Source organism: Canis lupus, chromosome 24, assembly GCF_011100685.1.
Source record: "Canis lupus familiaris isolate Mischka breed German Shepherd chromosome 24, alternate assembly UU_Cfam_GSD_1.0, whole genome shotgun sequence".
Taxonomy (NCBI): Eukaryota; Metazoa; Chordata; class Mammalia; order Carnivora; family Canidae; genus Canis; species Canis lupus.
This window is the reverse complement of record NC_049245.1, coordinates 20,182,048-20,201,611: the sequence shown is the minus strand read 5'-3', so window position 1 is coordinate 20,201,611 and position 19,564 is coordinate 20,182,048. Positions and strand designations below refer to the sequence as shown.

The 19,564-nt window shown below is 53.7% G+C and overlaps 2 protein-coding genes across 15 annotated transcripts; one reads left to right on the top strand and one right to left on the bottom strand.

Moving 5' to 3' along the window:
• Positions 1-1,025: 1,025 nt before the first annotated feature.
• On the bottom strand, positions 1,026-17,284 carry SDCBP2 (syndecan binding protein 2). Of its 2 annotated transcripts, XM_038571838.1 has the most exons (9): positions 17,215-17,284; positions 9,898-9,970; positions 9,192-9,246; positions 8,362-8,462; positions 4,986-5,144; positions 4,246-4,421; positions 3,997-4,168; positions 1,811-1,902; positions 1,026-1,561 (listed from the first exon to the last, which is right to left on the bottom strand). In XM_038571838.1, the coding sequence occupies exons 2-9, from the start codon at positions 9,949-9,951 to the stop codon at positions 1,507-1,509; spliced, it is 864 nt and encodes a 287-aa protein (XP_038427766.1). In that variant the 5' UTR covers positions 9,952-9,970; positions 17,215-17,284; the 3' UTR covers positions 1,026-1,506. The 2 variants fall into 2 exon arrangements, with proteins under 2 accessions (XP_038427766.1, XP_038427767.1); XM_038571839.1 differs by lacking the exons at positions 9,898-9,970; positions 17,215-17,284 and having other exon boundaries at positions 8,358-8,462; positions 9,192-9,217.
• On the top strand, positions 13,582-19,179 carry LOC111092251. 13 transcript variants are annotated; one of them, XM_038571840.1, is made up of 4 exons: positions 13,582-13,745; positions 17,628-17,725; positions 18,498-18,603; positions 18,835-19,179. In XM_038571840.1, the coding sequence occupies exons 1-4, from the start codon at positions 13,632-13,634 to the stop codon at positions 19,162-19,164; spliced, it is 648 nt and encodes a 215-aa protein (XP_038427768.1). In that variant the 5' UTR covers positions 13,582-13,631; the 3' UTR covers positions 19,165-19,179. The 13 variants fall into 13 exon arrangements, 1 of the variants encoding a protein (XP_038427768.1); XR_005377703.1 differs by lacking the exon at positions 13,582-13,745 and adding an exon at positions 14,137-14,251 and having other exon boundaries at positions 18,835-19,124; XR_005377704.1 differs by lacking the exons at positions 13,582-13,745; positions 17,628-17,725 and adding exons at positions 14,205-14,251; positions 14,699-14,754 and having other exon boundaries at positions 18,835-19,124.
• The last annotated feature ends 385 nt before the right edge of the window (positions 19,180-19,564 follow it).

Genomic DNA, 19,564 nt, shown 5'->3' with positions numbered 1-19,564 from the left:
CTCTGGTCCAGCCTCAGGCAGGAATCAGAGCCAGGGCTGGGACTCTGCACAGAGAGCTGGCCTCCGGCGGAGTTTATTCCGAGCATCTCCCAAGGGGATAACTTAGCCTTTCACTGAACAGCCTTCCCAGGCACCGCTAGCACCGGGGTATCTGACAGTGCCTGGGGAGGGGCGGGCATCGGCAGAGTTCCGGGGCAAGAGCCTACCGAGGGCCTGAGCCCGGGGAACTCATGACACCCTCTCTGACCTATGGGGACAATGCAAACAAATCACAGTGTACTCTCCCACTCGGCCATCCCCTCGATGGAGAATTCAGGGGATACAGGAAGGGGGGAGGTGGGGAGGGTCTTCATTTTGTCTCCTTTGTCCTTCTGTTCAGATAGAGTTGTACCTGCAGCAGACAGCTCTGAATTAAAGCATGAAACCACAGCAAGACCCTCGGCCTGAATTCTTTATATCGTGGTGGGTTTTTTTCGTTTTTGTTTTTGTTTTCTGAGAGGGATGCAGGAGGCTTAAACCATCCCTGCCAATCTAGGATACACGGCGTACACACAGGGAAGGACTGGCAGAAAGAGGGCCTTTCTGAGGTTGGAACCAGACAGCCTCGTGCTGGCTCAGCGCTGTCATGTACCTGTTGCGGCAGCTGAAGTTTCACTCCCCTCCTGGGTCACACAGATGATCTCGGACCTAGAAGGGCCTCTCCCAGCCCCCTGTGGGTCAGCCCTGCTGGCGCCTGTCAGTGCCCCGCATCCACTCTGGTATCCCTGAAGTGGATCTCCTGTGCTCTCTGCAGATGCAGAAGCAGGCTGAGCAGGGCTGCTCTGAAGCCAGAGTCCCTCCTCCAGAGTCCCACACTGCTCCCCCACTCCAGCACCTCTGTCCCCGACTGGCAGGCAGCACGTGATGGCGGCAGGGCCAAAGCGCTGCTCTCAGGCACTGTGTGTAGAAAAGACCACGGTCTCAACGCTGCTTAGAAGAAAACCAGGCCTGGCGTGTCATGGGACCAAGGATTCTGGAATTCTCAATCACTTTTGAAGAAAGGCTTTTATTTAAAATCAAGTATTTATTCAAAAGAAATGAAGGATTATAACTATGTAGTTTGTGACAGACGGGAAGGGAAGGAGAAAGAAAACAGTCTCACAAAGGATGTAGTTGTGTTCTCTCAAAACGTGAAGCTGTTTTTCTGGTAGGCGCAGCAAAAGTCTTGTGAGGGGCCCAACTGCAACTTTAAGAAGTGTTTGGCCGGACTGCCTCCGTGCTAAGCATTTAAATAGGCACAGAGAATCACTGCTGGGGGCCTGCGTGCAGTTCCCGGTCAGAGGTTCCAGGGAGGCCCCGTGTGTCTCGGTGGCTTCCCACCGGGAACCCCACCTGCCCCACTTGGAACTTGTGCCCTCAGCGCAGCCCTGGCCTGGGCACAGCCCCCCACACATGTCCTAGGAGGACTCTGAGCCCTTTCCTGCAGGGGTGGAGAGTATGGGACGGCTGAGCAGTGCTCCCCTGGCTTCAGACATCTGGGATCGAGTGGTCCATGGCGTGGTGGAGCAGGGTCAGGGACAACCTAGATACAGCAACGAGGAGTCACCCAAACTGGCAGCACCTGCTTCTCCTCCCTCCCGGCCTGTGCATCCCCCAGGGGGACCTTCATTTCCATTCCTAAGACTTTCAAGTCCCTTGCAATCACCAGCCACCTGGAAGGGAGTGAAGGGGGGCAGGCTGGTGTGTGCCCTGCGTGAGGCTTGAGGAGGCTGGCTTGGCTAGGAGGTGGGGAGGTGGGGGTAGGGGCTTGGCTAGGAGGGGGGAGCCTTACTTTTTGACCATGTGCTCATAGATCACGGTAGGGATGATGGTCAAGGTGACAACGTTCCCGGCCATGGCCAGAATCTCTGTGACCGCTTTGTCCTGGAGAGGAAGTGAGGGGGCAGTCACCCTGGGGCCAGGGGCACCTCTGCAGAGGAGGGGTCAGCACCCCACCCCCAAGACCCTGCTGCCATTAGGGGAGAGTTCCAGGTAAGCAGCCAGGTGAGGCCTCGCTTGAGCAAGACCGTGAGCCCCCGACCTGAGGATCTCTGTGGTAAAAATGAGCAGGCCTCTCCTCACTCTCCCCTTGAAGGCAAGTCCTGTGGGCCTGACACAGAATAGGCCTCACAAACTCTCCTTGCGTCCCCTTCCACCGGAGCGCTCCAACGCCTCACTCACCACGCCCACATTGTCTATGCCATCTCCCTGACTCAGTCACACTCAAGTTCTGGAAAATTACCATGCAGTGGAGGCCATCGGGTGCATCCATCCACCCGCTGGGCTCCTGTTGGCCAGCCAGACGAGCCGAGCCCTCCAGGGCTCTTTTCCGCTTACACTTTGTTGACCGGTAAAGAGAGAAAGGTCTGCAGACGCCGTTCAGACCATGAGGAGAACAGGAAAGGACAAGCCCCTATGCCACGTGGGCCAAACAGACTGAACTCTAAAGCACGGCCACAGCAGAGCTTCCGGCCCTTTCACAGAGACTAGTGACCATCCACGCACTTCTAACTTGGTTATGTGCTCAGTTGGTGAGGTGCGAGATGTGCGAGATGGGACCAGTGACAGCCACACGGTGGAAACAGATCAGCTTTCAGAAGACAAATATCTCAAAATGCGTAACTACACAGGGCCGTTCAGGAAACGGAGAAACCCAGTGAGAGCCTCCGAGCACCACGGTTTGCCAGGGTAACTGGCAAGTTCATCATGATGCCCTGAGCCTTCGGGGAGGAAGAGAGAATCCTTGGCACATTTTAGCATGACTGGTCTCCAGAGGAGTTAAGATCAAAGAACTGGAATGCTTTGAAAGGAGGGCGTTTGCAGGTACCCGAGAGGGAAGCTACTCAGAATCGGTGTTGGCCTCGTCAACTTCTCAGGCATAAACGGTTCCCTTTGGATTGTCAAGCCTGATCCCCGAGGGGGAGATATGCAGTAGGAGGGATCACAGACTCACATCAGGAAGAACTTCCTGATCACAATGCTCATGAGCCTCCAGAGCCAGCCTCCAAGGGAGGTGGGGAGACAGTCCAGCATGGGAAGCAGATCTGGGACAGGAATGGCGGGGTGATGGCCCTGGGGAGGGGTGGAGAACTGGCTTAGAAGGCCGTGCCAGCTGCGGAGTGAGATGCCACTGCCCAGGCCACTTCTGCTGGGGGGAGCCCTGGAGCCCTGGCTGCAGGAGGGGATAGGACTCTCCCTCCAAATCACAACCTCGAAGAAGAACCGCTCTCTGTCCAGGCGGCAGCGAGTCAGGATCAAACCACTTTCACTTGTTCAGGGACCAAAAGCCACACGACTCATCATCCTCTGAGGTCCGGTGCCTGAAGGCGCCCACTGCTCAGTCCACATCCGCTAGACCCTGGACCCCTTGCTCCTTCTGGCTTTTTAAGGATAAAACACACACACCCTCCAAAGATGAACAGAGGTCAGAAAGTGTGTTTCTGGGGGATCCCTGGGTGGCTCCGTGGTTTAGCGCCTGCTTCAGCCCAGGGCATGATCCTGGAGACCCGGTCCCACGTCAGGCTCCCTGCATGGAGCCTACTTCTCCCTCTGCCTGTGTCTCTGCCTCTCTCTCTCTCTCGTGAATAAATAAATGAAATCTTTTTTAAAAATCTAAAAAAAAAAAAAAAAGAAGAAGTGTGTCTCTGAACAGCCATTTTCCAAGATGTTCCTATTATGGAATGTGAGCCAGTTATGCAAACAGAAGTGCCGTGGAGGGGGCAGGTATCCATGCAAGCAGCAGCCCCCTCCCGGGCGCCCTGTCCTGACGCACCCCCTGCCTGGACGCACCGCCTGCCCCGCTCTCCTCGGCCTCCTGCTCCCTGAGCACTGCCCCGCGCTCGGGTGCTGGGCGCTGAGCTCAGAGCTCCACCTCCCTCGGCTTAGCCCACAGCAACCAGAGCGCGGGGATCCGAGCCTCAGGGGCACGGCGGCCTGCCCGCCTCTCAGCGCCTGAGCTCCGCGGCCGAGCGCACCTACCTTCAGCCCGACCACATTCTGTCCGTTCACCTCGCACACGGACTGCTTGGTGAGGAGCCCGTTGCGGGCCGCGGAACTCCCTCTGACCACAGAGACCACCGCGCCTTTCTTGATGACAAAGCCGACGTGGCCCGTGCTGTCCTTGTGCATGGTGACAGTGCGCTGGAACGGCCTGGCGGGAGAGACCGTGAGCCGGGCCTAGACGTGCCTGGGGCCAGACAGGGAGGCACCGGGGGCCTGGCCACTCACCTGTCCCGAACGACCATGGCGATCTTCTCTGCCGATGCCCTCTTCAGCACCCGGTGCGCTCGGTCCGTGCTCCACCCGGCACAGTCTCGGCCGTCAATCTGCAGGATCTGATCCCCAAAGCGCAGCCCCACAAGAGACGCGGGGCTGTTGGCCTTCACCAGCTGCACAAAGAGCCCCTGGAGGAGGCAGGGCCCTGTGGTCAGCTCCCCATCACATCACTCGGAGCCCAGGTCCCTCCGGCTGCTGTTTGCCTCCTGATCGTCTAGGAGCTGGCAGGACAGCGGTCACTCCATTTTCCTGGGGACAAAATACTCCAGGCCACATAGCCAGGGAGCAGCTGGGTAAGATCTCAACCCTGGCTGGAGGCTGCAGCCCCAGCCCCTGGACTGCATGGCTTCTTACGACGGCACTGGTCCCGCCGGCTTCCACCTTCTGCAGACAGCTGAGCTGCCTGGAAGCCAGATCCCTCTGATGGAGGAGAGGGAGGAAGAGAGACCCCGAATGGTAGGAGCCCAGGAGGCACAAGTGGAAGGTCCATTCTAGAACCCAGCACTGACCCTGGGGCCTTAGGGGAGGGAGGTTGAGAAGAAGAGCCTCCGCTTGAGGCTGGGTAAGCCTTGGCTCCCCTGCTTGCTCCGCACCTTCCTTACTGTGGACAGGGCCCGCAGCCCCCCTCCCAGGCTGGTGGGCAATACGTGTGGGAGATGCCCCCTCCTCTCCTGCCCAGTCCTCAGCCCTACCTGGTCAATGGCCCTCAGCCGTAGCCCCGTCTTGCCATGCTCATCTTTGCACAGGTAGATCTCGCGCACCCCAGGCTTGATCTCTGCTCGCCGTGTGCCAAGGCTGTTTCCAGACAGCGGTGCCACCAGCTGGCCCAGTGACAGGCCAGAGCCCACCATCTGCAGACACCAGGGGTCTCATAAGGATGGGGAAAGAAGGATGCAGTGGTCCCTGGGCCCTCTCCCATCCCCAGATCACACTCCTCTCTCAGGGCCTGTTAGGGTGCATGGCTCCGTGAAGCCACTAGGAGGCATCAAAGCCTATACCCCCTGAAAAACAGCCAGGAAAATGAGGGGAAAGAGAATGGGTATACAGAAAAGAAACCCTCATTTTGGTGTCAGGAGAAGACCCCTTCGAAATCCAATTAAAAATAAAATTTCACAGCAAATAGCAAGCAATTAGGGGGAAAAAGGACTTGATTTGTTTTGTCTTGAAAAAAAATGTAAGCAAAAAGTATAAAAACGAGTGCTTTCCCCGTAAAGCCCAGAACAAGTCAGGATGTCACTCTCACCACTACTCTTAAATGTGGTACTGGAATAACTACCCAGAGCAATAAAGTAAGAAAAGGAAATAAAAGGCATACAGACTGTAAAAGAAATAAAATGGTCCCTATTTGCAGATGATAGGATGATTTACTAGGATATTCCCAGGAATCTACAAATAAACTCTTAAAACTAAGTGACTTCAGCAAGGTCACAGGATACAAGATCAACACACAAAAATCAACTGTACTTTTTATACACTAACAGCATACACATGGAAACTGAAATTAAAAGTACACTACCAACTATAATTACTCAAAAATAAAACATAGGAGTAGGTGTACAAAACATATGTAGGACTTGCATACTGAAAACAAAAACAAAAAAGTGGCTGATTAAAGATATCAAAAAATATTTAAATAAATGGAAAGGAATTTTCTATTCATGAATTAGAAGAACATAATAAAGCCATCAATTGCCCCAAATTGACATAAAGATTCAATGCCATTTCTATCCAAATCTTTACAAGATGTCTTGTAGATGTAGGCAAGGTTAATCTAAACTTTATATGAAAAGACAAAGGAGGGACACCTGGGTGGCTCAGTGGTTGAGCGTCTGCTTTGGGTCAGGGCGTGATCCCAGGGTCCTGGTATCAAGTCCCACATCAGGCTCCCTGCTCCCTCTGCCTGTGTCTGTGTCTCTCATGAATAAATAAATAAAATATTTTTTAAAAAGAAAGAAAAGAAAAACAAACTATCCATTGAGAAAATGAACAAAACATACGAAGAGCATTTTACTGAAAAAAATCATAGCTGGTAAACAGCACATGGAAGGACATTGAACATCACTAGCCGTGAGGGAAATGCAAATTAAGACCCTGATGAGACATCATGACACACTTATCATAACAGTGAACGTTAGTGAGAAGCTGGCAAAGATGGGAAGAAACTGGAAGAGTGTCGCTGGCAAGAAAATAAAGCAGCAGAGCCACTCTTAAAATAGTTTGGCAGTTTCTTTTCAAGATTCAAACATGCATTTATCATACAACCTAGCAACTGTACTCTTGGACATTTATCCCAGAGAAATGAAAACTTATGTCTGTACAAAAGAACTATACAAAAATATCCATAGTAACTTACTTTGTAACAGCCCCAAACTGGAAAAAACTAAAATGACTCTCAATGGATTCAAAAGTCTTTGGGATGTCCATACCACGGACTGCTACTTAGCAATGCAAGGGGATGAACTAAGGGAGCGGGGGGTGGGGGGGGGCATTGATGGGGATTAAGGATGCAGGTGATGTATGGAATTGTTAAATCACTGTATTATACACCTAAAACTAATATAACACTGAAAGTTAACTATACTGGAATTAAAATAAAATGAAATAAAAACAAACAAATAAGCAAATAAAATGAGATGAGCTATTAATACAGTGAATAACCTGGAAAGGTTTCAAGGGCATTATGCTGAGTGGAAAAAGCCAATCTGAAAAGGCTACACGCAGTAGGATTCCATTTATATAACATTCTGAAACAAAATCATGGAGGCAGAGAACAGACTAGTGGTGGCCAGGGGGTTAGGGATGGTCAGGGGGAGAGAGTGGGCATGACCACGAAGGGCCGGCCTGGGGGAGACCTTTGTGGGGACGAAACAGTTCGTGCCTTGGTTGCACTGGTACTTACATGAGTCTATCTATACAGGTGACAAAGTGACACAGGACTACAGACGCTCACTGTACCAACGTAAAATGCCCGTTTTCCTTATCCTGTGGTTCTGCAGCCACTTCCTGCATAACCATTAGGAACACTCGCTGGAGGGTACAGCTTTCTGTGCCCTTCTCTATACTGTCTTTGTGGCTTCCCAGGAGTTCATGATTATTGAAAAATAAAAAGTTAAAAATAAAACTTTTAGCTATAAAAATGAATCCACCTGTCATATTTGTATCAACATTTCAGTGAAATGCACTCACGTCCTCATTATTGGAACGAAGAGAAATTCAGTCAAAGGCTGACAAGGGAAGTATACACCATGGGACTTTCTTTGCTTCGAAGTTTGTATTTCACAGCATGACTATGGGGGGTTATTGTGGGGAAACACCCCAGGCCCCACGTGTCCCCTTCCTGGTGGCCTTTCTCCTGTCAGACCCTCATCTGCCAGTGGCTGTGTGTGTGTGTGTGTGTGTGTGTGTGTGTGTGTGTGGCTGTGGCAGTTTTCATCCTCACTCCCTTCACTTCACGAAACCCTTCAGCCTCAACAGGACTTGGGGTTGTGCTCTGCCACCAATTTTCAGCAGCCTGGGGACAGGACAGCAGACAAGCACGCTGACCAACGGCCCGTGGGGATGCTGGAGCCCACTGGGAGGGGGTCTGGGTGGGCACTGGGTCTCTGAATGAGCGTATTTTCAGGAGGGAATATTTCAGTGTCATGATGTCTCTTGCTCCCCAAAACCATGGAGAGCAGGAATCAAGCAAGCATTGTGGTTTAATTTGGGGACCAGAGCTGGGTGACAAGCTGCTCCCCCTCTCGGCTCTGCCATCCAGGCAACAGCTCTCAAGGCACAGGCGCTCCTACATTAGATGCCTCCAGGCTCAGGCTGGGTTTAACGCCTCCCTTCTCATCCAGCAGCCCGAAGCCAGAGGTCAAGGGGCAGGCAGTGGTCCTCCAGCTCTGCCCAAGACTGCAGGAAACCCCACAGCACTTTTAATGACGGGTCAAAATGAGAAGTGCCATCAAGAAACAGAGCCGCAGGCACGCCAGGGAGCAGGAGCTTCCAGTCTGTGCAAACGGCGAAACCAAGGAGGGCAAGTTGGAACATTTCTGTGCCCACATCAGGCAAGAGAAGAATACCTACACCAGCACCTTCTGGAAGCTGAAGCAGGTTCTGCTGGACTTCTTGGCTGGAGAGGGAAAGACCCATATAATTTTCCAAGTCCGCCAGGCTCGGGTACAAAACTGATGGGAAGGGAAGGGAAGGGAAGGGAAGGAAGAGGAGAGGTGTTACTCAGGGGTGCGTGCTTGGCCACGCCTGCCTGGCTCCCCCGTGTCACTCAGCTGTATTAATAAACAGGGCCCAGGGACACTGTTTACTCCTGAGAGGGCAAGGGAACACTCGCTGGTGATGTGGGTTCTCCCCTCAGGAGGGCTGAGGGGCAGTGATCTCGCCAGGAGCAGCCTGGGACACAGAATCCCTCATGTACGAACCACTTGGCTGTTCAACGCAACAGACTTTATTTGGCACCAGCCAGACATGCGACACCAAGCACAGGGCTGGTGCTGGGGACGTGAGGCCCCGGCTCCTAGGAAATCCACGGGATGGGGAGAGGCGGGCTGTGGGAGGCAGGCATCTGACCCCAGGGCAGCTCCCAGGAAAATGCACAGTGAGGAGGGAAAGAGTGGGCCTGTGGTCAAGGTAGCTGCCACAGGACCTGAATCAGGACTGCCATCATCTCTGGGGGCCACCACAAACATCCCGGTCTCCTCACTTGGCCATAGAAGTTAGTCCCACATCAGAGGATTTGGTCTTCTCACTAAGCCACAGAATTCTCAGGGTCCCCTCAGAGGGTTCTGGCGGGGGTAAAATGTGCAGGAAGCCCACAGCAGGGCGGCAGGCAAGAGGCAGTGCTTGGAAGTGGCCACAAGAGGTCACTGTCAGTCAGGAGCACCCCACCCCGGCTCGCTCACCTGAAGGTTGGGAGACTGGCAGGGCGGGCATCCTGGCTGCAGCTCTGGCCTGGGCCTGGGGAGAGGTGAGATGCACTGATCAGCTGTGGCCAGGACCCGCAGACCTTGGAGCTTGGGGCTCCCTGGGGCTGAGGGTCAGGGCCTTAATTATGCTGGCAGGCCTAGGGTAGGGTGGCGCATCCAACGGAACTCGGAGATGTGTAAATGTGGTCTCTGCAGATGTCCATGTTTCTGGGGAAGGTTCTCCCTGTAGCGCCCAACCCACCAAATGTCATGACCCGCTTGCTACGTGAGGCATCCAGAACATCAAGACCCACCTCCCAACGAAATTCTCAGTCGACAAGTCCCAAATTCTCAAAACCCACTGGAACTGCAGGTGGATGGAAGGTGGATGGAAGGAAGAAGCTTCTGGGGATGAGCAGGCCACATGCCATGCCCAAGGGGTCTACTCTGGAAGCCTGTCTACAGTGTGGCGTCTACCTGAACGGGGATGGAGGAAGTGCTGGGACGCACAGGCCTATCTGCAGCTGCTTGGCCTTCTCCACTCCTGCTGTAACTCCACTGCCTTAGCCTCCTGTCCACCAGCAGGCCCTGCAGTGGTGACCTGCAACACCCAGCACCTTTCAAGACAAGCCTCCCTTACTCACCCTGGGACAATCACAAAGGGCCCACGAGGGCCTAGACTAACACATGCCCAGTGGCTTACCTGAATGGCTTGGTCCATCTTCAGGTCCTCCAGAGACGGGTACAGGGTAGACATGGCTGTTCCTCAGAACACCCTTCAGGGCACAGAGAGTGAGGAGGGGTGAGGGGTGAGAGGAAGCATGGATGTCTGCCTCGCGCCCATGGGTGCCACTCAGGACTCTCAGGACAAGAGAGATATCAGGAAGGTATCATGCCCATTTTGGAGATGGGGGAGCTGAGTCTGAACCCAAATCTGTTTTGTTCCCAAGCCCATATCTCCACCCTTGCAAAATTCCATCCCACCTGTTCAACTGACTCTGGGCTTCAGACCCCAGACCTAGGGGACCACCCAGGACACGCTGGCCAGGAAGAGCAGGAGTTTCAAAGGTCAGGTGGGCTGAGGGGGTCTGGTCACTCAAGACCCAAATTCATTCCAGCAAGTTCATAGTGAGCATCTGCTGCGTACAGCATCATCCCACAACTGCACAGAATTCCAGGGGTCTTAATTACAATAGAAAGGCAGCAGGGCATTTTGAATCCCTCCCTCACAGCCACATCCCTGTTCCCCTCTGAGTATTTGAGCACCTACTGTATACCACCCATTTCCAGCCTTGATCTTAGCCTAGGCTTCCACTTCTCTCCTTGTAAAGCTCCAAGCTTCTTAAAGGCAGTGTCTTGAGTTTTGCATTTAGACAACTAATTTGAATGTATGAAGTACTCTGCAAGGTCAAATAAAATCTGTTTGCATATGGCCTGTGAGCCACCAGTTCCAATCTCTGGAGGAAACAGAAGTCTGTGGGGACCACTTTAGAGAATATGGGCTAGATACTGAGAGTAGTGGTGAGCCACCGGGGGGGCTTTAAGCAGGGCTAAGACATCCCAGGCTCATGCAGAAGGGCCTATTGACTTCCACCTGGAGAACAACAAGAGAGGAGGTAAGACCCATTGGAGGATGTTGGAGGGCCTGGGGAGGGGCAGGAAGATGATGGAGGTCTGCACACAACATGGGGGTTAGGGGTGGGATGTGAGAGAGGAGAGATTTGATGGCAAGTTAGAAGTAATGATATGCCGGGGGAGGAAGGGTTGTCAAAGCAGCAGGTACAGAGGAAGAAGAAGGAACAGTGATGGATGAGGATGACCTTGGCCCCTGTGGGTCCCTCAGGGGAGATGCCCAGAGCATCCGGACCTGGCAGGGCTGGAGTCCCTTCACCCCTGGCACAGCCCACTCAGTTCCCTGTGACCACCCAGGCACTCCTTTTTTGTGTTCACCTGCTCTGATGTCCTAAGGGTACCCACCTTCCTAGGATGGAAATGAGGACCAGAGGTCCCAAATGTATTTCATTCACCTCTCAGTCTTGTTTTTTATTTTTTTCAAATTTGAATTAGTGCAAATATTTTAAAGTCTGGGAATAAAATAGTCTTCGCTTCTAATTTGTATTGAAAAAAAGTCAAAACATTTGGCAATGCAAGAGCAAGAATCATGCACAGCAACACCCAGTCCAGGCTGAGTTGCAGCCAGCCTCTTAGATGGTGCTGCCTATGCTCTCCCAGTTCCCAAAGTAGCCAAGCCAGCTGTGTAGTTCCCATAACTACCCAAGCCAGTTATGTCACGTGCTTGGCTCTTTGAAGCAGGCGGCACCGGATCCTTGGCCTAGTCTGATCTTTGTGGCAGAAATGATCACCTCAGGAGGAGAGAGACTGTCCCGGGGGAAAGGGGGACTGGCTCTGACCTCCTTTAGACCATCTGGGGCAAAGAGACCCCTTTGCCTGTGGCCTTCCCCACTGTGCACATACTCTGGGAGATTTTTATCTTGGGGCAGTCCTCAGCAGGTGACATCTGCCAAAACACGCCCTGTTACCAGGATCATGCATGAAGAGCATATGTGAAAATGAGAGGCCAACCCTGCCCGGCTTTTTCTAACACTGAAGCAGCACAGCAGTTATTAGATTTTTTATTATTTTTTATTTATTTATTCATGATAGACATAGAGAGAGGCAGAGACACAGGAGGAGGGAGAAGCAGGCTCCATGCAGGAAGCCCGACGCGGGACTTGATCCTGGGTCTCCAGGATCGCGCCCCGGGCCAAAGGCAGGCGCTAAACCGTTGAGCCCCCCAGGGATCCCCCAGCACAGCAGTTACATTTTCAGTGGCTGCCCTCTGGGACAGCAGAATCAGAGCTCCACTTCCTGGAAACCACTCCCAGGCCAGAACCACACAGCACTTTCTCTGCATCTGGGACCTTTACCACCTCCACCTCTGAGGCCCCGCTCAGTTTTACTGAGCTCTGGGCAGAATTGGGAGGCAGGTATTCCCCTACCTTTTAACAGTGTATGATCTAGTGGGGAATGGCTCCCAGCCAGCAAATATGCTGTGCCTCATCCAATCATCAGTCTACCCACTCGTAGCATTTGAGTATCTACCGTGCGCCAGGGGCCCTGGACCTGTTTCAGCCATCCCGGGCCCTCTGCTTGGCTCACCGCCCTTCCCTGGGTGGTGCTCTTTGAGGTTTAGTTCAAATGCTGTTTCTTGGGTTGCCTTTTTCAGGCCATTGGACCCTCCCCCGCTAGTTGGTTGGATCTTCTTGTGCTCCATCCCTGACTTGTGCTGCCTCTGCTGTCAAGCTATTTACCATATTACACGATCAACATACTGGACCCCGCCTCACAAAGACAGGGAGGGGCCGTGTCCCCTTCACCACACACTAGGCCTCCCCACCACAATAACGGCTAATATGCATGGTGATAAAAATGGTTAAATCTGAATAAATCCGTGGTTTTCCGAGAACAGATTGGAAATTCTGTAGGCATTTTTGGGTGTCAGAAGACTGTGGGGGACATCACGAACACAGAGATCTGGGCCTCTTGTAATGGACCCGCAGACCATTCGCAACAAACCGTCCTCTGTCCTGTGCAACTTTCCAGCGTCCTCCCAAACCTTCCTGTGGGCATCGAGCCTGCTTATAACCTGTGTTGTGGGTTTTTTTTTTTTTAATAACCTGTTTTATATACAGACACAGCGTTTCCTGGTTTTAATACGCAAGAAATGCATCTACCAGGTCAGTCAAGGGAGGCTGCAGCGCCACGCCCCCCACGGCCGCTGAGACCCCGGGACGCGGCCCTGTGCGCCCGCACGTGGCTGTCACACTCACTCCACACCCGTTTACAAATACTTGGCCTTTGACGTCGAACCGAAACAGGCGGAAACTTCTCCGTCGAATACGGTCTCAACCCCAGACGCACGCGTTCTGGCGTCATCCAGCTCCAGCTCTGGCAAACCGAAGGGCCCAAGCTTCCGCTATAAACTACTTTCCTCGCCCGTGTTTCGCCGCCGTTATGATAAAGTCGGAGCATCCTGCTGGCTGGCCCGCGGGGAACCGCCGGTTCCGGACGAACCCGCCTCCTCCCTCGGCCTCAACTTCCCCGCTTTGCGCAGCCAAGCACCAAGTCCACGCACCGGGGGCCGGGGCACGGCCCTGCTCTTCACCCCAGGCCCGTTCCCCAGCCCGCCGGACGGCGCAAAGACCCGCAATCCCGCTCTGAGATCCCCTCAGATCCCCTCAGATCCCGCCCTGGGGCCCCTTCGCTGCGACCCCCGCCGGGACCACCGCCTCCCAGCGGCTCGGGGCTACGGCGCCTGCGCAGAGCCCGCCGGGTCGCTGGGGCGCGCTGCGGCGTCGAGGACGCATGCGTCCCACACCCGGGCCTGCGCGCCGCGAAGGGGGGCTCCCAGGCTGCCCCGCGGTAGCGGGGTCGAGAATGGCGGCTCCCGGGCCGCTCGGGCGGTCGGCCGGCTGGGCTGTTAGAATTCAGCCTGCCTCTCGCTTTCTCCAGGTGCCCATGCCGGTGCCGGCACCCACAAAAAGAAATCAGGTAAAGCTGCAGAGTAAGGGATGGAAAAGCTCGGTCGGACCCCTTGCCCCCTCTTTACGGGACTGGAGGCCGCGCAGAGCCGATCGAGCTTTAAAGGGACGAGTGTGTGTCCCCCCCCCCCCCCCCCCGCGCCAAGCTCTTGACCCCATTTACGGGCCATTTACGGCCTGCGGAGGAGGGAGAGTGCTGGCGACCCTGAGAAAGGCAGCAGTGGGAGGGAGGAGGGTGTAGGGACGCCTGCGCTCCCCGTTGCCTGCTGCTGGAATGGAGTCCCGCCGTCGCTCAGGCTTCCGAAGCGCTTTCCGTTCCCGAGTGTTCCCTACCCACTGTGACGTCACTGGGCGTCCCTCCAGGTCGTTTTTTGCCGGGCTGACTTCTGACCAGGTGCCCCCGCTCCACCAAGATCCCGCGGGGGTCCCACCGGCGAGTAGCTGAGTGATCGCACCCCGCTGCGGAGGGTGGGGGCCTCGTGGTCGGCCGGGCAGATCGTCCCACGGCAGAATCGGGTGTGCTGCTCCCTAAGGGGTTCAGGCAGGCTGGCTTTCGGGGTGCAGGATAAAAGACCAGGGTGACCAAGGAAAGCCTCTTGGAGGAAGGAAGTGGGTGAGCCGTGTGCTACTCCAGGGGGAGAGAGGCCCAGACCCAAGAGACCAGCTGCCTTCCAGAGCTTTACTACCTCCTGCAGGTTACGCAGGTTCTCCAAACAACATTTTTCCCCCTAGCATTGCTTCCCCTCTGCAGCTGCCCCACCAAGTACACCCCCTGGTCTGAGCCAGAAATCTGGAAGTTAACGTTAACTCCTGCTCTTGAAGCCATACCCAGCTCTCGCCCTCAGCATAAATCTCCAAACTTCAACTTGGCATTCAAATCTTCATGACCTAACTCCTGAGGGCACCATCTACAGTCACACTTCCTCACGTTTCCACACTCACCCTGCATTTCATTCATTCCAGACTGCCTGCTGACACTAGAACTCACCCTCCTGGTTCATGCCTCCCTACCTTTTCAGGTACCTGTCCCTCTGTCTTGGATGCCATTCATGCCTTCTCTCTCCCTCTTGTTCATCTGGTGAACTGTCCCCTTGAGTTCTAAGCTTTTCCCCAAATCCCCCCACACACAGAATTAGGCAAACCTCCCTTCTCTAGACCCCAGAACCTCATATTCACCTATTCACCATTCATTCCACTAATGTTTATTAAGTACCTCTTGTGAGCAAGGTCTTCTACATTCCCTAGGATTGGATTTCCTCTGTGCTGTGTTTGTTTGCCTGTCTCCCCACTGCTGAGCCCAGTGTTTGGCACATGGCAGGCGTCCCAAGTTACTGTTTCTTAAAGGACTGGGAAAGCAAGACACGGAAGGGAAAGCCCCAAAAAAGTCCTTTGAAGAGAAGCTCTGGACCTAGAAAGGGAGGAAAAAACCCGCTGCCCTAATGAGGTAGACTACAAGGCTGGCTCCTCCAGTCTGACAATGGAAGAGTTCGCTTAGCTGAGTGCTGGCTTCCTGCAATTAATTGGCTCCCGTGAAAGGAAAATAACCCATCTCTCACAGGAATATTCCTTTACGTTGCACTTTACAGAATTTCCATCCCTGAGCTTCTGTACTTTTTGATACAAGCAGGAACACCACCCACTGCAATCCAGCAGTCATGTCCTGGGAGATCAGCAGGGCTGAAAGGGGGGGTCAGTTCTCATCTTTGGATTTTGGAACACCTTGTTCCAAAGAGAGCTGAAACTATGGGACTCCTACTTGTTCCTGTGGACAACTCATCCATCCTTCAGAAGACAGTGTGTGCGGGAGGGAAGCGTGGGTTAGAGTGTCAGAGGAATAGCTCCTGGAAGGCCAGATTAGCCCAGTTTGTGGTGGGTTAGAAAGAAGAGGCTGTTGCTAGGCCACCAGCATGTACCCCCCACCCTCCTCCTCAGGGCTGTGCTGCCTGCTGGAGGAAGGCTGTGAACGTCATTAGGGAATGCAGATGCTCTTGAATGCAGGCCCCCGGGAGGCAGGCAGGACTGGGTTTAGACTGCTGCCTCTAATTTGTGAAAGCAAACATGGACAAGTCCCCTTTGACTGTCATTTCTTCCTTTGTGATACGGGTAACAGTACTTGTATCACAGAGTTATTGTGGAGATTTAAAGATCCTTAAGAACTAAGATATGTGTGAAGCACACTTAGCACTGTACCTAGCACATAAGACATGCAATCATCGTTAGCTATTCATTCAGGACATTTACTGAGTGCCTAAGTCCCTGTGCTGTTCTAGGTACTGAGGCAGTGAGCAAAAGGAAAATCTGTCCTTGAGTGTTTCTAGCTGGATAAGTGTGTTTGCTGTGTTAGGTGGTAGGGAATAATGAGGAGAAAAATAAAGCAGGATGGAGGGTAGAGTGTTGAGAGATCCAGAAGGGTTTCACTGTGGAGTGGGAGTGATGAGTGACTTTTATAAAAGCCTAAAGGGGTAGGGAAGAGCATCAAGGCTGAGGGCATGAGGTCGGGGTGCCTCTTGTTCAGAGAGCATCTGGCCGGTGAGACTGGAGTCTCATTCAGATGGAGAGCCAGTGGTGAGGAGGTTGGAGAGGGTGTGGTCAGGTTCCCAGGGGGCCATGGCCAGGCTTTGGCATTTACTCTGCTGAGATGGGAGCCACTGGAGAATGTTGAGCAGCCGAGTGACATGGTCCAATCTAACATTTTGACAGTCCCCTTTGGCTAACATTTGGAGAACTGACCAGAGGGACAACGGTGGACACAGGGAACCCCAGTGAGCAGTGATAGTGGTGTTAAAATCGTTATTAGTTTGGAAATCGAAAATGTAAAACAAAAACTATTTAAAAACAAAAACAATTCTTTGGTTAGTTTGGGCTGCCATATGTAACGAGCCAGTGCAGTGTCTTCCTAGCACACAGCAGCCTTGTCTGAAGCTCCATTTTCTGAGGCTCTGCTGTGTGGAGGGCACAGGCTGTCCCCCTTGGTTCCATTCATTAGCTCACTCAGTTCTCCCGACTGTGGGGATGTTCCCAGTGTCCACATGAGGAAACCAGTTCTGAGGGAGGTCAACCACTGGCCAGTTCCTCAGCAGGTTCTTCCTGCAGTGATAGGGTAGCTGGTAGAAAGAGCTTCAGGCAGAAAAATAAGCAGAAACTGAGGCATAGACTCCAGGTTCCCTGTGGAAATCCACTCCTTGCCTGGCCCTCCAAAGGCCCCCTTCAGGGAGCAGGGTGTGGGCCGTGTCTCCTGAGCACTGTCCTGGAGCTCGGAGGGAGCCTGCAGCCTTCATGGTGTCCGGCTGCAGCTCACTCAGCACTCAAACCTGACCCATGGCTGGGGTCAGAGAAGGAGACCCCAGTTCACACCAGAGGGAGGGGAGCCACCTTGAAAGAAAACCACCTGGGAGGTCCCAGAAGGGTCGGGACAGGACACACCATACAAGAGCCAGCCTCACTGGCTCCAGTCCCGGTCAGTAGGCCCCAGCTCTTACCTGCTGGCCAGGTGCTGCTGAGCGTCCTTTTCCAGCCACTGCTGAGAGAGCCTGTTCACCTCCCAGAAGGTGGTGGCCCTTGACCCAGTCAGGTGCCGGCTTTGGGAAGGGTGGTGCCCGCCCCCCCAGTCAGCTGATGCACCCGGATGGACCTAGGTAAAATCCCTGTGAGTGTATAAACAAAGCAAGTCACTAGGCCCAGAGGAGGGCTTTGGCCTTAGTCAAGACGTGGAGGTGAGGCCACAGGTTAGGGACACACAGCTGCTGTAAGGAGGGATAGTAACAGACTTCTTGACCTTGAGGAAATCAGATTTGGTTTGGACATCCAGTCCTGTGGAACTTGAGGACAGTTTGATGGACATCCAAGGTCTTACAAAATGGCCATAACGTGTGACCCATCATTGCCCTTCTAGGAATGCATCCCAGTGAACAAGAAGGCATTGAGATCCCAGAGCCCAGGAAGATTAGATTGGTTGTCTCCAGGAAGAGGAACTAAGGGGCTGTGTACTAGGTGGAGTGGGGGAGGGGTTATGATACACTTTTGGTACCTCTTAAATTTTGAAGAATTTGAATGTATTACCTATTCCCCCCCCCCCCCCCCCCAATAATCAAAGAAAATTAAACAGAAAAGGAGGAGGAATTGAATTTAGGTCCTGGTGGGTTTGGTTGAACATAAGTGCCTGTCACACTTGGTGCCTCGGGAGGGACTGGGGACCTGTGTTGGGGTAGTCCCATGAGGAATGACGCAGGGCATCCGCCCAGGGTGGGGTGAGTATCGAGACTGCTCACCTGGCCGGGCAGGTCCACGTCATAGTCCCCATGACGAGCCTGGGCAGAGTTGTACTAGCCTTGGGCATCACGTCCTGACTGGGGGCCCAGCTGGCGTTCAGCCCCAGGGAGGAGACACCGCCAGCCTCCACGGAGCTTACAGCCAAGAGTCCTACCCAGGAAACCTGACAGGAACAATAGTGAGAAAGGCAGTTGCCACTAATTGAGCACTCACTGCCCTGTGTGCTGTGAAGGTCTCTCAATGGCCATATCCTCCCTGCTAAGTAGGTGGGAGAAGCAAAGTTCCTCTCAAGTTACACAGCTGGAAGGTGGCTCCAAGGTCATGTTTTCTCTTCAGTGAGGCTAATGCACTGGAGGTTGAGCCATATGGGCCTGAAGCAGGGAGTAAACCATGGGTGATGGACCCATCTTAGGCCAGGTCTCTGAGGCCAAAGAAAAGTAGAAAATAGTGATGCTAATGGAATCACGTGACTCCCTCTCCCCACACACCTTAGTTCACTCAGTCATGGTCTGAAAGGGCCCTTGGGAGAAGACGGAGAAGGAAACCAGCCCAGAAGAGTAAGAGACCTGCCGGTGGTCTCACGACATGTCAGCACAGAGGTGGGACTCCTACTCCCCAAACCACCCCCCCATTCCACGATGTCCTAGCACCTCCCCTCTCTCACTCTCCCCCCTCCCCCTCCCCCCCCCAGCATCCTGGCCACCCAGGAGGATCTTTCATGGACATGCCCCTCCTCAAAGTCTCCAGTTGCTCCCTACCCAAGGGTCAGGACTAAACTCCCAGGCCTGACATAGGGCCTCTGCGGCCTGTCCCCATTACTGTCTTTTCAGGTGGAGTCTACCCCCACCTCACACCCACCTCACACTTCCATCCCCTTGCCTGCCTGCTACTTCTGGAATGCCTCCCCTGCCCCCCACCAGATCTCTGAGCTCCTCTTCCAGGAAGGCACCTGGTCATCCCCATCTGTCTGGCCTCCCCAGCCTCTGACCTCTGGATCCAACTATCGTCTTCTGTGTACATCAGTCTGCCAGTTAGACCCGAAGTTGCACTGGCAAGGCTTAGTTATTAGATGGGCAGTGGCCATTTTCAAAATAAAAATTGGAACTTGTGCTCCAACCAGGATCTATTTCTGCTGCGTTCCACATTTGTCAGAAGTCTAAGACATGGGTATCCACTAGGCAGTTTACACTCAGAAACTCCCTAGGATTGCCCCGGGGGACCTGAGTAATCAATCAGCCACTACCTCACTCCCCTTCCCACTGAGCCCAGAGATGGCTCAGGATCCTCTCCCAATAATGTTGCAGACAGCTACTGCCACTTGGATTTGGCCTGTGGAAGGACACCTGTACCATCTGGGATGGGCACTCCCTGAGGGCAGGGGCTCGGCTGCATGGTCCTTGTCCCTAAGGCCTGGCACGGAGGCCTGGCCCATAGTGGGATCTCGTGTTTGCTGAATGAACAAATGCCCCTCCTGGTAAACACAGTGGCTCAGTTTTATTTAGAAAATGGTCCGTTCTGGGGCATTAGATCCAAAGCCGGGGCCTGTGACGTAGCACATTT

Bases quoted from the DNA above. Each gene is read 5' to 3' on its own strand.
- SDCBP2 (XM_038571838.1), bottom strand. From the start codon at position 9,951: ATGTCTACCCTGTACCCGTCTCTGGAGGACCTGAAGATGGACCAAGCC. The intron at 5,145-8,361 runs GTAGGTATTCTT...TGGTGTCTGCAG, and splicing joins AGCTTCCAGAAGGTGCTGGT to ATGGTGGGCTCTGGCCTGTC. The intron at 1,562-1,810 runs GTAAGGCTCCCC...TGCTGTATCTAG, and splicing joins TATGAGCACATGGTCAAAAA to GTTGTCCCTGACCCTGCTCC.
- LOC111092251 (XM_038571840.1), top strand. From the start codon at position 13,632: ATGGCGGCTCCCGGGCCGCTCGGGCGGTCGGCCGGCTGGGCTGTTAGA. The intron at 13,746-17,627 runs GTAAAGCTGCAG...TTGCCCTTCTAG, and splicing joins CACCCACAAAAAGAAATCAG to GAATGCATCCCAGTGAACAA. The intron at 18,604-18,834 runs GTGGGACTCCTA...CTGTCTTTTCAG, and splicing joins CACGACATGTCAGCACAGAG to GTGGAGTCTACCCCCACCTC.